Source organism: Wasmannia auropunctata, unplaced genomic scaffold (assembly GCF_000956235.1).
Source record: "Wasmannia auropunctata unplaced genomic scaffold, wasmannia.A_1.0 LD334579.1, whole genome shotgun sequence".
Taxonomy (NCBI): Eukaryota; Metazoa; Arthropoda; class Insecta; order Hymenoptera; family Formicidae; genus Wasmannia; species Wasmannia auropunctata.
This window is the reverse complement of record NW_012028311.1, coordinates 1,108,373-1,126,892: the sequence shown is the minus strand read 5'-3', so window position 1 is coordinate 1,126,892 and position 18,520 is coordinate 1,108,373. Positions and strand designations below refer to the sequence as shown.

At 45.7% G+C, this 18,520-nt stretch overlaps 1 protein-coding gene across 2 annotated transcripts; it reads left to right on the top strand.

Moving 5' to 3' along the window:
• The first annotated feature begins 366 nt into the window (after nt 1–366).
• LOC105458245 (F-box/LRR-repeat protein 20) lies at nt 367–17,063 on the top strand. Of its 2 annotated transcripts, XM_011703415.1 has the most exons (9): nt 367–537; nt 10,568–10,816; nt 11,138–11,205; nt 11,660–11,789; nt 11,913–12,374; nt 12,937–13,128; nt 13,206–13,307; nt 13,437–13,652; nt 14,142–17,063. In XM_011703415.1, the coding sequence occupies exons 1-9, from the start codon at nt 508–510 to the stop codon at nt 14,247–14,249; spliced, it is 1,557 nt and encodes a 518-aa protein (XP_011701717.1). In that variant the 5' UTR covers nt 367–507; the 3' UTR covers nt 14,250–17,063. The 2 variants fall into 2 exon arrangements, with proteins under 2 accessions (XP_011701717.1, XP_011701718.1); XM_011703416.1 differs by lacking the exon at nt 10,568–10,816.
• Nucleotides 17,064–18,520: the final 1,457 nt, after the last annotated feature.

The following is an 18,520-nucleotide window of genomic DNA, read 5'->3' as shown; positions in this document are numbered from 1 at the left end:
CTGCCTGTAGCTAGACGAGATCACATGTGCACCACGTGTGCGCGCGCGCACTCTAGTGTTTCCCTCGTATTCGGAGCAATCGGAGCACGAGCGAGAGTCGCGCCTCTCTCACGCCGTTGCACACAAAGTGCACGTCGTCGTCGTCGTCGTCGTCGTCGTCGTCGCCGCCGTCGCGGTCGCCGTCGTCGTCCTACTCCCTCAAAAATAACGATCCAATGGGAAGCGTGTAAACAATGGCTGCGGACCCGTCGGTTGGCTGTGCTGTCGTCAAGTCAGCCGCTGCCGGCGAATCGGCGCGCCGCCGTCGACGGCGCCGACGGAAAGTGGCGGCGCACCGTTCAGTACCCCTCCGTCCCGCTTCGCGGCTGCACGTCGAGCATTCAGTAGACTCGGCCATTTCTCTCGCGAAGCGTAGCGACTCGCTCAGCCGCGCGACTGTTTTTTTTTTTCGCGACTGCACCGTGCGGGTACTCCCGGAAGTTTTGCAAAATAACGCGACGCAAAAGGATGATACACTCCGGGCGCACCAGGCTCGAGGTAAGTCAACGCGGATCCACGTCGCCTCGCGGCCGTAAACGCGGCCGCGGAAACGCGCGTCGAAGTGCTGCTACACAGTCCGGGGGGGTCGTGCGTGTTCAATGTTGTCATTGCCGAGGCGAACAGCTGATTCGCTCCCCTGGCCTCTGCGAAGCGCGGCGGCCACCACGGGCATCCTCGTCGTCACCGTTTCGCGTCCGCGTCGTGACCAAGACAACGATTACGACCTACGACAAGGACGACGACAGTGAAGGCGTCATGCGCCAAGGCATTCTCTCGTTATTGTGGCTGGCTGGCTGGCTGGATGGCTGGCTGACTGGCTGGATGGCTGGATGGCTGGCTGGCTGGCAACACGCTGTCATTCTCGGACCTTTTTCATACGTGCTACTACGTATACATTCTCATCGACCAACCGAAGCAACCGTGCAAAGCGGGCCTAGCTAGCTGGCTAGCTTAGTCAGCCAGCCAGCCAGTCAACCAGCCAGCTCCGTTCTTTGTCCTGTCTTTCCTCTTTCCTTCCGTCCTTCCTTTCTTTCTTTCTTTCTGTCTGTCTGTCTTCCTTCACTTCTCTTTTTCGCACTCCGCCTCTCTTTCTTGCTCGCTCTCTTTCCCTCTCCCTCTCTCTCTCTTTCTCTCTCGCTCTCGCGGTCGCCAGCGGTGGCTACGTCGCCAGCGGTGCGTTCTCGTTGTTAAATGCACGCCTCCCCCTCCCCCGCGCCCTGGCTACTATCCTCTTCTTTGTTCTTCGCTCCGGCAGCGTCCGAGCAACGACGACGACGACGACGACGACGACAACGCGCAAAAATCTCTCCGCGCTCTCTGGCGCACAGAAGCGAACCCCGACGACGACGATGACGAAGATGACGACAACGACGTTGACGACGACGACATTCGAGCGCGCCAACGGAATGTCAATGAGCTCGTTGTTGCTCGCGACGCTGCAAATCCCATCGGAGGGACGGTGCTCCGGTTACTCCGATTGCTCCGGTTGCTCCGCTTCGCGCGCACGTTCCTTGGACGTCGTTCCCTCGGCGTCGCGACGACGTTGTCGACGAGACGACATCGTCGCGACGTGAAGGCGCGGAGACGCGCGCGCGTATCGCGAACGCGTAAACAAGCGGACGGGCGCGCGCGTGGCCGTGCTTTCGACGAGAACGTGTGCCTGCGAGCGTGATAAGTAAGAAGCTGTGAATGAACCGCGTTTCCGTAGCATTACACTTCGTTGCCTTTCAAGACAGAGGATCGAATAATTCCTGGATGTGCACTTTGTGTGTGTGTGTGTGTGTGTGTGTGTGTGTGTGTGTGTGTGTTTGTTTGGAGAGTATATATATTTTTTTAATTCGTTTTAATATTTTTTTTGTTGAATATTCGAAATCACGCGACGCTCTTACGATTAAAAATTGCGCCTGGTGTTTTAATAACACCGGGAATAGCATAATGGATCGTGTTTTTTTTTTTATTGCGAATTGCTTTCCTATCTTGCTGTTTGGATTAGATAATTCGGACACGTTGATAACGCGTTACTGGGGACTTTATTGGATTGGATATTCGAATAGCGCAAATATTGGACGCATAATTTATCTCATCTATCTTTTTTCGTTGGTATATGCCCGATTAATTTCTCAAGTAGTAAAAGGTGCAACAGAGTTATAGTCTAGGAATAATTTACGTCCTTAACTGAATATCCGTTTCTTTTAAAAGAACAATAATGGTAACTGAAATTGGTTACGTCTATGTGCGTATGCGTGTGTGTACGATTAACACGTTCACCACTCCGTATCGTAACTGTTATAAAAAGAAATCTCTGCGTCGTATCGTACGCGCTAATACAATAGACGTATTTTTTTTTTTTGCCGGAGAAGCACCTCTGACAAATCCTCCTTTATTGTCTCGCCTTCTATTTACCAGCCTGCGACTAAAGACGCGCGTCGCGCGAGCGCGACGCTTCGATACCACGCCGCCGCGCCGTGTGTTATTGCAGTCTCGACAAATATAATCCGTTCCTGTGCGAACTGCTATTTTTATTACTTCATTCATGAGTTGTAAATTGCGGAAAGTTATTGGCATGCACACGGGGGTGGAGGGGAGGAGGAGTGGGGGCCTGCCGCGGGCACATGTCGAACGGTTACGAACTGTCGCCGCGCGCGCACTTTAACGCGCGTAAGAGCGTATAAATAATTAAAATATGAAAATGTTTGGCGCGGAGGATTTGCATCCTGCGTCTTTGGGATCGCATGTCTAGCGGCGTATATAGCGTGCGTTAGATCACAAGATTAGATTTTTCGACTAAACTTTAATCGGATGATAATCGCGATTTTTTTTCCCGTGAATTGTGTGTGATTTATCATGTCTCCTTCTCATCCCCCTTCTCGCCTTCTTTTCTTTCGCAACCCTGCTTTTCTTCGTCAGTGTCGGTTCCCTTCACGTTTTCAACGCTTGACATGATTCTTTTTAACTGCATTCTGCCATGTTTGTTTTTTGTACACAAAACAAAAACCTGTACGTGTTCAGGCTTTGTGAGAGAAAGAGGAAAGGATCAAATTTGCAGGAAATTGTACAGAGTCCGGCTAAAAGGAACAGATCCGTACAGGGTGCCCTAGAATTGGCGGAAAGTGGACATACGTAACATTATTCCTTGTGAGTCTCAGAGAGAATTTTCGCCGAGCGAAAATATCATGGGAAATTATATTTCACGACTCGTTCACCTAGATATCGCCATCTCACTGATATTAAATCTCTAAATTAAAATACCTCGTTGAATCGAAAAGTTCCAAAATGCGTCACAAATATATCTTTGTCTCTGCAGATTAATTCGCGAAAATTCGTCTTCAACTTTAGAAACGGTTAAGGCTGCATTTCACTTGGCGCTCGCAACATTCGTTCTTGGAATCATTTTATCTTTGTTGTTCAGATGTTAAACAAGGGACAATTAAATGATGCTCGCGAGATCGCCATAGATCGTCTCGGCATTGAATCGCGAATCTTAAACCGCGAAACTCGAGTCGCGCTACGTCCGTCTTCCGCTTTTTTTCCTCGATTATATTTGCGGATACTCGGCATTTGGACGCGCGATTCGTTCGCCGAAGATGCATCCGAACGCCCGAAACGCAATCGTTCGCAATTCTCCGCAATCTAATTTCCTAGCAACACACGCGCTCGCGGTTCCGCGAAGAGGAGGAGGAGGATGCGCGCGCGCGCGGACGCGGGCGCATCGACGCGTGTCGCCCGTCACGAACGATCCTCTCTCGGCCGTCGACACGCCGCCGGTGCGACCTGAGATTTCGCGGTGCCGAGACCTCGCAATCTCTTATTTAATTTCAGAGAATTGAACAAATACAATATATCGGCGATGAATCGTATTTCATTACCAGCAGTCCCGGTATTAACGCACTTCGACTGTGCTCCAGCTCTCTCTCTCTCTCTCTTTCTGTTCACATAAAAATGACACATTAGTTACTATGTCACCTTTCCTCGAAATATCTCGAGTATTGTCCTGCCGAGCGCTTCTAACGTGAAAATTTCTCAATCTTCTCGCGTACAAATCACTGTTGACTATTGTAGACTGCTGTAGAATCGGGACAGGTGCCAATTTTCTCAGGAATATCTCTAGAAGATATTCGCAACGTTTTTATCGCATGGCTTATTATTATTAGCCAATATTCTATAGATACGTTTGAGTACTTTCTAATATAAACTTGCCTATGGCACGCTTGCCTCGTCGGCGCGCTTCCTCGTGACGGGCGATGCGATTTTTCGCGAGGGCAAGAAGCCGTAACGGCATATCAACGATGCAACGCGATGGAGGTCGCGCGCGAGTGGGCTGTACATACATTTCGGATCTATTACACAATTTTGTTCTATTACACTATCCGACAAATTTAAACGGCTTTTTTTTAGACCACGAACCAGAGAGACTATATAAAGATGATTCTTATATATAAATTTTTTGTCGCTGAAAACGAATCCGTTAATAAAATTGCTCTGTCAAGGTCACATTTTTTAGTTGATTTAGTTCAAAAGTACCCAGAAATTCTATTCTCGGCACTTTGAAGTTAATTTTCTCTGCAATTTTGCAAACAGATTCGTCTTCTATGCCAAAAGATTTATAAAGTCACCTACCATAAAGTGTTGGCTGCTTTGTGCAAAAAGTTACAGTTATAGTTATAAGAAAGGAGCTTAAATCCGTAGATAAACATAATCTTTTGAGGACAATAATGACCCTCTTATGTAATTTGAATAATCATCTGCACATAACGATAGCCGATTATGAATCCGAGGTCAAAATTGTCAAATATAATCTGGTTTGTAGTCTAAAATCCGTGTCGGACAGTGTTATCAACTCGAGAACAGTAAATATTAGCCTGTTTTTTCTTCGATTGTCTCCATTGCCGATCATAATTGATTCGGCAGGATTGATTTGTGTAGAATTTTTATTTAATTCTATATAATATTTCGCAACATAAAGAATGCGTGAATATGTATCTATGTGTATGTATGTGTATATGTGTGTGTGTGTGTGTATGTGTGTGTGTGTGTGTGCGTGTGTGTAATCTTTATAAATATGCAAATTAGAAATGGCGTAATAGTTATTTTTAATGTGAATATAATGAAATATTTGATGTAAGTGTACTCTTTTTATGTAGATAATTTATGAACGTGATTCTTCATGTAATTTATTTTCGTGTAACTGATATCGTATAAATAAGCTGAAAGATAAATAGAGAGGGGGAGAGGAGGGAGAGAGAGAGACAGAAAGAGATGTTTGGAATTATTAATGCTTATGTGATATCAATAATGATATGTATATACATATATGTATGCATGTATATGTATGCACGAAGTAGAAACATAACTAATATAATATGTACATATTTAAATCAAATTAAATGAAATCGAAGGTTTTTCCACAACAGTGACCCGTGAAATCGATTTCCACTTACAAATACAATAGTGAGATCTTAAATTTGTCCGAGGCATTCCGAACAAAGACAACTATTTCACTCGCGCCCTGTTACTCTTCGATATCCGAACTTTTCACGCCGGATAGTTTGCATAGTTTCATTGCACCTGGAATTCCGCAACGAGATCCCGCAACAAGAAACGGGAACTGCTCGAATATATGAAAGGGAGCGATGCGTTTTTCAATCGACGTAATTGAATATCGGTGGGTTCTTTTTTTCCCCTCGAAAAACCGTGTCAGATCCCCGATTTCGATCGAATAATTCACAGGGGCAGAATTGGACAGCGGCATCGCGGTGCAGCGTATTACGGAGGTGTATCGTTTGAACGGAATTTTGAGAAAATCGCGCGGCGAGGATGGTCGCGGCAGCAGATGGACACGTAAACAGAAGTTGCAGGACGCGCGCGACGATTCGACCGCGCACGCGGAATGACGTCGCGTTGCACCGTGCTCGGGGCGCGCATGCAATGGAGTCCGAAAACCGTATCGTATACGTGCGCTAGGATCTGCGATGAACTACGTTCGGCGAAAAACGCAGATCTCGGGCAAGGAAAAATGGTCGCTCTGTTATTAATTATTGAGCATATACAGTAACGCAATAAAGGCGATAAAAGTAATACGATAACAGTGTGAATACGAACGACGCAACGTCTAAGAAGTATTAAATAAAAATCGAAATAAAGTTTTCATCGAAATTCAATGATATTTGACTCCGCAATTTTTTTTTCGGAAGAACATGATGTTTAGTAGAACGATTTTATAATTCGGTGATTGAACGAATAGAATCCTAAAAAGATACGAAGCGCCGTATTACTTTTTCAGTATTATTATCGAGCTGAATGCCGAGTGAAACTTCTTTTCTTGCACCGTCCTTGTTTCTTTTTTTTCCCCAGTCGCGAAGCGGAGATTCTTGACGGCCGCATTGATCTCTCGGCGTTCGCGGCCCTGATACATCGCCCGCTCGCGAGTCTCCCTGATAGAGATAAGGAATAATAGAAGGCAATCGTATCAGGACCGGCGGCGTCGCGCGGGGGTCCTCGCCCTCCCTCCCCCACCGGCGCGACGACGCCGTCACGTCGCGTCGCGTCGCTCGCGATTTGCGCACTTTGTTTATGGGCGCGCGATTCTCCCCGCGCTCTTCGCTATTTGTCTTCCGCGTTTTAGCACACGTCCGCGGCGCATATGTTATGTTGCACGGCGGCGGCTGTGTGTATTTAAGACGAATGCCGAATCGATGACCGCTTATTTTGCCGCTTTTGAGCCCGCCTGCAGCCTGTCCGCCCGCGCGGCGCGCACGCACCGAACGAAATCCGGAGAAATAGCAGCACGCGGGCCAAAAGAAGGATGGCTTCTTGACGTATACTTATCGCGTAGTTAAAAACGATATCGTCCCGTATCTTGAGATAGTGTCCGGTAGAATGATACACGAATACGCGTAATAAAGCGCGAAACATATATTGGTAATGACCTCCTCAAGTTGAGGAATAACAAAGTTATTAATTCGCACTCGTTGAGACTTGCAAATGCGCTTTAACCTTCAGCAGGAAAATTCGCGGTTACGATAACGCCGTTAAAGTCGCGACGCACGTGTCGTCTTAACTTGTTTACACTATCGCAGACACAAAGGCTGTCTAATCTTGAGTACGGCCGATCAGTAATAAGTTTATCGGCCATATCCAAGTACCTTTCCCCCGGTACATGTACATTACGTACATTCGATATATTTAGATCTGACACAAACCGTCGTGTGGTCATTAAACCAGTCGCGATCCACCGAATAGATAGATCTTTCATATCAATAATAAAACGAAATGACACGTTTATTTATAACAAAAATTTAGCTCTATCCGGGAGAAATAAGGTTATTCATTATTTCTGATTTTCGAAGCGACAAAGCTCGTTTGGACGGAAACGGAGAAGAAAATATAGCGCTTGAATTACAATACGTTTAGAATATAAAATAGAGGGACCGGATCTTTTGCGGTTATTTTGGGTTATTTCGCTCGCGTCGCGCGCATCGAGAATCATTTCGGATTATACGGAGTCATAATTATTCACGAGACTGCGCTCGTATTTTACGGTTTAAGGCCGAAACGCAATAGCGTATCTTCGTCGCATCGATGGCCATCGCCGGCCGCCTTCGTTATCCTGTATAATTTTATGCAGCGCTTGCATACTTCATGCGATAAGGCATGGAAGTTTGAAGAGCTTGCCCTCGCGCGCCCGCACCGCGCGATCTATGCATACGGCCATTATTGATAAAAGCGCCTCCGAGCTTTATTTCAAGGACGCACACAATGACGAAATGGACGTATCCCAATTTCGCGGCCGAAGTAAAATAAACCCATCCCGCGTTACCTCGCACGCGAACATCAAACGCGAAATCCGCGGGCGAATTGATCATTTTTAAGCTCGAGCGGCGGACGCGAGTTTACTTCGGTCTGCAAGATTTGTCTATTAAACGCTGCACATGTTTAACGTCGCCCGCAGACACCTGAAATCCTTCTGCATGCATAGATCATGGTTTACTGGTGGATCTTTGTGGAGACTCATTGGAAAATTTAACGATTCACAAAAATCATAAAAAGATAGGGAATTCTTATTAATATTGAGAATCACGAGAATCTGCAGTTGCACGTAAACTGCGAAAAGTATTCGATAAATTTTCTAATGTTTTACATAAGTCACACTTGCATGATAATTTTTTTGCTTGGAATGTCACATTGTAAGATTACATATAACTCAAACAATTTTTTGTTATTTTTTTTATGTTATAGGTATCGTCGTGGCGTAATAATTTTGTTATTAAGTTTACAAGAGCGTGTTGTGAAAGTATCCTTATCCAGACGGCAGGAATCTCGCTGTATTTAAAAAATAATATTTTGGTATCAATTCGAATCACTAAATTTTTAGGAAACACACAATTGTAAATGTGTATTGTAAGAAAATACACATTACTAATTTATTTATTTATTATATTAATATTTATAATATATTCCAAATTTACATTATTCCAAATTCTTTATAAACATACTTATGTATCACCTTTAGTTTCTGTTTGCGAACGAAACTGAAGATACAAATTTTCACCTCACAATTGGCATTAAATAAATAAACGTTTACAAAAGTAGCAATTGGTAATTATAATTTCATAACCTACATTACAATCTGTAATAATTATTCGTATGGCTGTGCAAGATGAGAAGCTCTCAATGTGTATAGATATCGCTTTCATATATGTATCTCACATACATAAGTGAATTCATTGATTTATTTTTAACATCGACAAGGTACGGTTGGTTGCATTAAAAAGATATGCAAAAAATCATTTTTTGCAGCTATGGAGAGACAGTTTCTTTGTTTCTATTTTATGCGCGACAATTTTTATGTGTGTCCAGTAATATTTTGATCTCCGCGCTATCTCTGGAAATGGTTTTGCAAGAGATGGAATATAATTGTACCAAGTAATTTTTTTATCTTAAATTATCAATAATTTTATTATTTTTTGATATTGTGATTGAGTATGATACAATTTACTTTCTTTTGTCGACTTGTTTATAAGGCTCATCAAGGTCTTACTTTATTTCTATAGCTGAAATCATATAATATCACATAATGCTATAGATATATGTATATGTGTGTGTGTGTGTATATATATATATACACACATATACACAACATATGTATATACGTACAATCAACTCATCAATTTTTATTTGTCGTTATAGTGTATTCGTTATGTGTGGGGATACATATGCGCATGCATACATGGACACACGCACACAGGCACGCACAGTTGTTTCATTTTCCGAGATGAAACGACCTTAGGTCGTAAAAAAAGAAAGAAAGCATTCGGGATTTACTTGGGAGCAACTTACGCTTGAAAATGTTTTGTGGACCCGCGCGCCGTGCTGTTCTGCATGCGCCATCGTTCTTCGCCGCTTGTTTCCATTTTTATTAATTCCCTAATAATCAAGCATTTTGCGAGCGAGCTTTCCTCGTTGAAAATGCAACGAGACGCAGAGTCGAGCGAGGAAACCGCAGGAAAAAAGAATCACTCGTATCACGTATCAATGAGACAATCTCTATAGTCACGTGATATAGCTTTTCGATGAGAATTGAACGCGGATAGTTGGACAGAAAATGTTTCACGCTAATTAATAAAAGATATGGGATCGCGGTGCGTTCAATCTATAGCGCAAAGATCTAAAAAAGAAAATTATTTGGGAGAAATCCAATAATTGAAATTGCACGGATAATAGTATTTAGAGTATATTTTAAGTCCCTTTTTATGTGTAAATATAATAATAATTTTCTCGCAACACAGATTGCATTAATGATGTATGAGTGTGTGTGCGTGTGTACGACTGGAAATCCTTCGCTTTTACTCGAACACGACGACGTTTACTTGCGAATTAACCGTTATATCACTTTCCAATCAGAATAACATCAGAATAACGCAATCATTTGACTCCCGACTTTGCATACGCTATTGTTCACACCCGAGATCGACGATGAATCATTAATTGGCGATTAGTACGTGCGAAAGGAAGTTGCATATTTGGAACACGGCGAGGTCGTTAGGTGCCTCCGATTTAGCGAATAATGTAAGAATTACTCGTGATCGTAATGTGATTATGGTAATTAATAAAAATAACATTATTATTGGCATTTGTAAAATTTAACCGAATAAGAGAGTTGGGGGAGAGAGATTCGGCAGATTAAATACAAATTATAATAATGACATGAATGAGCCAATTGGAAATTGAAAATCTCACAGGGCGACAACGATGCAAGTCCAATGATTGACGAGATTCCTCCTCGGGACCTCGCGAATAATCGTGGACGAATCGCGAGAGCTGCGGAGCTGTGGACCTGACTCGTTCTTGCGTGAAATACTCCGATTTCGAGCGTACGGAATTGAAAGGGGGCGGGGGGGGGCGGGGGGAAACGCTGCTCTCTCGAAAACCGCGATTCCGTTTGTCCGCGTGTACGCGAGCACCGGTGTGCATCGCGGCGTCGCGGTGTCAGCGCGACGGAGATGACACGTATTGGGATATGTTTTTTTAGAAAAAAGTAAGTCTCCAACAGTTAGGAGTGGGAGGAGGGGGCCAAGGGGTCGGACAAGGGATACTGGCGGTCGAGGAGACGGAAAAAGGAAGCGGCGGTGGACAATGGTGGAAGCAGCAGCATCCATCCTATCATCACCATTATCACCAACATCATCATCATCAACAACATTATCATCATCAGGGCGGTTATTACACGCAATCGCATACTCACAACCCTGTCACTACCATGAAGCAATCCTACATGCAGGTTAGTCAATCTAGAGAACTCTGTCCCGGCATGTCAATGCTTTACCACCCGCGGCTCCTCCCCGCGCCCCTCTATGTCCCGCTATGAAAAGCGTATATGTCTAACGTTTGCGTCCCGTCTCTATCTCCTCCCCAGCTCTCCCCCCTGCTCCCTCTCTTCCCCGTACCGTCATCCGTCCTCGCCAACGTGTGCGTACAACGGAGGCGGATTGTTGTACTCCGTCTCTGTGAACGTTCGTCGTTCGCTCCGCGAACGATAACGCGAGCGCGGCCCGGCTCACGTCCGCGTGCTCGTATTTAATCACCTGTCTTTCCGTTGCAGCTAACATGGGTGTTTCACGATGACGAGGCGCAGATTAACAAGAAACTGCCAAAAGAATTGCTACTCAGGTACGGCGTACATTTGCTTGCGACGTATACCGTTCCAGCGTCTACCGGTTTAACACGGTTAGATGCGAGTTGTCCGCGCGATAAGAGACGGTGAAACTTATCGGTTTAGCTATCGGTTTTAGCGATTGAGCGAGAAACGAGACACGCTTGTACTCTACTTCGAAAATAGATCTAATCTCTAAACGCTTTTATCTTACGCATCAGATTTGCCGTGTGTTTGTATTTGAAATATACACTGAGTCGTATATTTGCCCTTTAAAATTTTATCCGCGAGACAGGTATCTTTTAACGTTGAGATTTGTAAAACGTAGGATTTCAACGTGAGCGCATTACATTTCATCATGCCTCGCGAAAAACTTAAGTCCACACTGTCCTCCCCACGTTCGCAAAGTGTTAAGCAATCGCGGGACGTGATAACGCGCGAGTCGTTCTAACGAATCTCTGTGATTGACAGAATTTTTTCGTACCTCGATGTCGTATCGCTATGCCGTTGTGCCCAAGTAAGCAAGGCCTGGAACGTGTTGGCGCTCGATGGGTCCAATTGGCAGAGGATCGATCTTTTCGATTTTCAACGAGACGTGGAGGTAAATAAAGGCAGAGATTGGATCCCGGCGGATCCCCCTCACGCCTTTAAGAAAAAACAAAGACAGAAAAAAATGCGATGGACTCGCGATTAATGCCGGATGTGCGGGTACGTTTGTGCGTAGGGACCAGTAATAGAAAATATCTCGAGGCGTTGCGGCGGATTTCTCAGGCAGCTCTCGCTCAAGGGATGCCAGAGTATCGGCAACAACTCGATGCGCACCCTAGCCCAGTCGTGTCCCAATATCGAGGAGCTCAATTTGAGTCAGTGCAAGAGGATCTCGGACGCGACATGCGCGGCCCTCAGCAGTCATTGCCCCAAGCTCCAGCGGCTGAATCTGGACTCCTGTCCCGAGATAACGGACATGTCCCTGAAGGATCTCGCGGCCGGTTGCCCGCTGCTCACTCACATCAATCTCTCGTGGTGTGAGCTGCTCACCGACAACGGGGTCGACGCGCTCGCCAAGGGCTGCCCGGAACTCCGCAGCTTCCTGAGCAAGGGTTGCCGCCAGCTGACGGATAAGGCCGTCATGTGCTTAGCGCGCTACTGTCCTAATCTCGAAGCGATCAATCTACACGAATGCAGGGTACTTATCTCATTGACTCCGCAAATCCGTGTGTTACACAAAGACGAACAATTGCGTCTCGCGCCTCCAGACGCCGGTCGTCGCGCGCGATGGATTTGTCGATATCACTGTGTTTCTCAAAGAGATGAGACTCGCTCGTATCGCTGAAAATAAATAAAATTAATATATATATTTTTTTTTCATATTGAAGGAAGTTGTGAAAGAAACTGTTTACGCACATTTGCAATTTCAATAGCACGTGTTCGCGTAGAGACGTTAAAGACTTTCACCTCTCGATAGAAAGCGAGATATAAAGCGCATAAAGAAGAAAATCTTGCGATAATATTAAATATTATCTTTAAACATATTTTGAAAAATTTTGAAAAATTATCTTTATACATATTTTGTCGGGAACTAACACGTGAGAAAAAAAGAGAAATAATTATTTGTTCAAAATTTATTTATTCATGTAAATTTATTCATAAATATGCGTATATCGGAAGCTATTTCTGCGACTCAAAGAATGATCCAGTAGTACGTATAGCGTTAGCAAGTAAAAATTACGTTGGGATTCTTATTGCAGAATATCACGGACGACGGAGTCAGAGAACTTAGCGAACGGTGTCCACGGCTGCATTACGTTTGCCTGTCGAATTGCCCCAATTTAACGGACGCGACGTTGATTAGCCTGGCACAACACTGTCCACTCCTCAATGTACTCGAGTGCGTCGCGTGCACCCATTTCACGGATACGGGTTTTCAGGCCCTCGCGAGAGTGAGTTGAATCGGCGTTGAACCGTTTGAATCGTAAACAGCCGAGCCGCGAAACTCTATACGACTTTCGACTTTCAGAACTGCAAACTGCTCGAGAAGATGGATCTGGAAGAGTGCCTTTTAATCACCGACGCTACCCTCACTCACCTGGCGATGGGTTGTCCGAGATTGGAGAAACTAGTGAGTAGCGATTTAATACGCGGGCATTCGCGCTAGGCGATCTCCGCTTTATGACGTTGGTCGGTGCACCTTCCCGTATCGCAGCGCGCAGCGATCCTTTATCGAGAGTTTTGCCATTTCCGAGCGCAGAGCCTGTCACACTGTGAGTTGATCACCGACGAAGGCCTCCGACAAATCGCGCTGTCGCCGTGCGCGGCGGAACACCTAGCCGTCTTAGAGCTGGACAACTGCCCGAACATCTCGGACAACGGTCTGAACCATCTGATGCAGGCCTGTCACAATCTCGAGCGTATCGAACTTTACGACTGCCTACACATTACCAGAGAGGGCATACGTAAACTTAGAGTATTGTCCCGTTTTTTTACCGTACTCTTTGAAAAAAAAAAAAAAAAAAAAAAAAAAAACATTCGTGCGTTACGCGGAAAAAGGGATCCGCATTTCCCGCGGAGCGTTATACTCAGCGCGCAGCCAAGTGCGTACATCACGCAACGCGTATATTTACAAGCTATAGATCGCGCATTCCGCAAAAAGTACGATCCCGCATAATTACGATCCGACTCCGTCCGGCGGCTGGGTATAATTAATACTGCTTTTTCCGCTTAACAATGAATCGTATGTGTGAAGACCTCGCGACTGCGGCTTACGGTACATTATCATAGATCAATGCAATGTTTATTACAGTTCCAAGAGATCTTTTTCCCGTTCGTTTCAACACGAACGGAACAAGTCGCAATCGTACGATCATTTAGTGGTTAGAACTTGTCGTGTTTTTTTTTTGTCGCTCTTAATTTAACGGATTATTGATTATTAAATTTGTTGTTTGTGCTATTTTAGGCCCATCTACCGAACTTAAAGGTGCACGCGTATTTCGCACCGCCGACTCCGCCACCCAGCGCGGGAGCCTCGCGACAACGATACTGTCGGTGCTGCGTCATTCTGTGATTTTGCCTTCAACTCCTAACTCCGAAGTAAAAAATCGTCCGATATATATACCCACGGGATTATAGTGGACCTTTATCGGTGGTCGCTGCCTGCGGCGATTATGGGACCTCTCTCTCTATCTCGTGGTTACCGGAGGAGCGCTCCGGTTGCCCATCACACACATTGATAAAGTGAGAACGGGACTCGTTGTCAATTGCAAATCGTTAAATCGATTCAAGCGACACATGCAACGAGTGAAGTACGTCACCATCATCAACACAGCCACTGATGCTACTACTGCAATTACCACTATGACCGCTGCTGCTGCTGCTGCTGCTGCTGCTATTACTACGATTACTACTACTACTACCGCTCTTACTACACTTATTATTATTATTATTATAATTATTTCTATTTGTACTCCGTTACTCTCGATAGTAAGTGCATCGCCACTATCTCGGTTTATATTGCGTGCGGGAAGTTAGTCTGCAAAGGAAAGAAATTCTCAGGTTTCCTTAGCGATATTATCGTTTTTCTATGATCTTCATTTAGCGTTCGTCCACGATGAGAAGTGACGCGCGCACGTGCGCGCGTCCGCGCGTTTTCTGAGCCAGCTCGCGATACATACGGAAGCGACGTATTCGAAGACCGTACGAGCGAGCTTATTTTGATTAGCGTTCGGACGCGTATTTTCCTAGCGCTACGCGAGCAAAGTTTATCGATTTACGTTTGCTCGATAAACATGAGATACTTATTTTAAGATACGCGTAAATGTCTTATAAATATCTTAATGAGCACCCCGCGATACTACCGATGGGACGTGAAAGAGGAGACGGTAGTTTTAGGGGCAATGTGAAGTCGAGCGTAATAATTGCGTGCAATTGTATCCAGAAGTCGAATTTCACACACATCTCGACGTGTAACTGTAGCAGTTTCTCAACGAACACTGCCTATAATGCTATTGATAAACGAGAAAAAAAAGAAGAAAAAAAGGAAAAAAAATACGGTATAGCGACCGCGAATCGAATCTCGTCGTAATATTTAGGGTATTCAACTATCGTTTATCGTATAAACGTAGGCATATACGCACCGACAAAGTACGGCTCGGTGAAAGTGTTTCTTCTCGGTGTCTGTTTAAAAGTATTAACGGATCGCGCGTACCGTGATTACCGAGCGACACCTACGAATTTCTTTCCTTTCGTAAAAAAAAAAAGAGACGAAAAAGAAGAAGAAAATAGGAAAAGAGAAAGAGAAAGAGAGAGAGAGAAACAAAGAAGAATGCGTGTCGCGGAAAATTTTTCGCAACAAAGGCGCACAACTTTCAACTTTTAACGACAGAAATTTCGATGTATTTGTGATCGTGGACACTCGAGACGGAGAGTGAGAATGAGGAGGAGGAGGAGGTGGAGGACGCTCGAGTATCGTCTTTGAAGACTCGTACGACTCGACCGCCGCTGGCGCGGCTTACAGCGCTGGCGCGCGATGAGAGATGCATTTTACATCGATTCGCGGGCAGACGGTATTTACGCCCGTGTATCGTATCCTCGAGTACCCGTGTAAAACGTAAACACCACTTCTCCTCGACAGCCCGGACATCTATTCTATTATTTCTTTTCTCCGTTTTATTCTTGTTTTCTTTTTTGTTTTTTTTTTGTAACTTGTCATGGACTAGGAGAGCACAGACTGACAAACGAATCAAAGCGTTAATGTGTTAAACCGATTAACTTCGTGCCGGCGGCGAACGGCGCTGGCGTTTTTACTTTTTAAGCCTAGGTTTAAAAGAAAAAAAAAAAAGAAAAAACGGAATGGCGGCAGTATCATGAAGTATCACGGACGTATCGGACGAAGAGCGGCGGTTCGGCGGACCTCCGCGCGCGATCTTCGCCCCACAACTGATCCCGGATACGCCGTGACTACAGTGACGAATGTGCCCGATGGTGAGGAACAAACAAACAAACAAAATAAACAGAAAAGACGTTTAAACTCCGACCCAGTGCTTGTAAGGAGCCCCGATCGCAAGATCGGCGCCATCATCTCGGATCACGGTATTGTTCGATGAAGCAGCCGATTTGTCGCGGAGGACCTTCGCGGGCGCGTTTGTAGCGCCGCGAAGAGACGAGCGAGCGTTCGTAACAAGATGTGAAACACATATAGTCGAACGTGGGTTTCCCCGAGGCCCCGGGAAACGGACCACGGGAAGACGAGCAACCCCTGTACACGTGGATTACGATTTTCCATTTGATTGTCACACACGAAAGAAATTCCACAGCGTAGCATCTCCGAGAGTTCTCGCGACGGAACTTCACGGCGGATTTGGGTTTCGAATCGACATAATTTATTTTGAATATAAAAGACACACTGCACAACGCAACACATATACGCGCGCGCACGCGCGCACATACCATACATACATACATACATTGGCTATATTTTTAGAAAGCGTACCCTTGCCAGATTTTTACTAAAGAAAGCCGCGGACGCATTTTGAACGCGTTTAATGGCCGGTCGAAGACCGACGAGCGAAATTTTTAAAAGCGGTCCAGTTTCGAAGTGCAATATCCGTCAGACGCGAAACGCGCCTTCGTTTTTTCTTCCTCTGTCTTTGATTCGTGAATCGTAAACCCGGTTAATAATCGCGACGCGGCGCGTCGTCGCGTTAAGCAAAAAGCGAGAGGGGGAAGAAAGAAACACGAAGTATCGATTGTTAATCCTTTGGTAGCGTGTAAGAGACGTATCGCGTATATATATTGAAGTATATAGCGTGTAACAGAAAAAAAAAATAACGGATGCGGCAACCTAGGTATATGATACAACAGTAAATAAATATATAGATAAGATATGTTTTATACGCTGCATGTCATCCCTAGTGGAATAACGTGATCATTGTAAACGTGTCGTTCGAAGTCAGGTTAATAATTATAAGCGATGTACGATTATACGCGCGCATGACGTAACCGCGATGATGCAGGACACATGTACACGAAACATACACACCGAAACACACACATACACATCAACACGTACAACAGCGCGCGCTGTCCGCAAGGCTTTTCGACCTCTCGCGCCGAATCTCGGTACGTGCATTATTGTGCTTTCCCTCCGAGCTCTCCTCCGGAACGGAATCGTCCGCCGCGTCGCGGCCACCCGGCGGATTCGACCGCGCGAATCTTCTCTGAGAAGAGAACGGACGGAACGTCTCTCGCGTCGAATGAATTTTTTTTTAGCGGCAGCTCAGGAACGAAATTCGCGGAACGAGCGAGGAACGCGAGAGGGTTCCGCCCGACGGTTCCCGCGCGGTCGGTTCCCGCCGCCCGATGCGCGAGCTATAAAAAAAAAAAACTCAAATTACAAAGTCAATCGCAGTGCCTGAAATGTGTGTTACGATGTGCTAATCCCGTGATAGAGCGCGAGCTCTCCCGCGCGCAGACAGATTGTAACGCTAACGTAGAACGATGTTTGACTGAAACCAAAGTGCAAGCGCGGCATCCGGGCGGCCCGGGCGGCGGGGCCGCGCCGACCGATATCCGGCGGCCGGAGGAGACTCGCGGAGGGACGATCTGTTAATTTAATCTAATTACAATTTAGTCGTCGTAAACCCGCCGTCGACCGGGTATATCATCGTCCGTTCGTTAAATCGCGTTGCGTCAGCCCGCGCGACTTCGACCAGCCGGCGAGAGGCGCCGAGAGCCTTGGTCGGGAAATATTCCCTTTGACTTGGACGTTGCGGGATTCGCTCGGACGAAGAGACACTTTTCAGACTCGCGGTACTCTTGTCTGAATTTCCGCGAAACTCCGGGGGAACGAAGTACCGTCAACACACTTTCGATGATCGCCACTTACAGTTTAATCAATTGTAATAATCCGCAGTTGTCACCGTTGAATCGTGTTGTAACGGTTAATTAAGAGGATAAGATGATCGAAGCGTTGATGCCGCTGAGTGATCGTGCAAGTGTTTGGCTGTGCAAGAGAGAAAGCTGATTAGGTCTGAGTAGGAAGGCTGTGAATAGGAAACGAGAAGCGGAGAGAGGAGAAAGAAGGGAGCGAGCGCGAGCGCGGGAAAGAGAGAATGCGAGCGAGAGTAAAGAATGAAAGGGCGAAAGGGTGCGTGTGTGTGTGTGCGTGTGCGTGCGTGTGTGTGAGAGAGAGAGAGGAGATAAAGATATTAATTGAAGTCAGCGAAAGTATCTCGGTATCCGCTGCGTGTATCGGACGGATTGACGCGGTCAGTCTTGTAAATTAGGCTGCGTTCCGTTTTAACGCTCACGCGCCGTGAGCACGATTTGCCCTTGTTT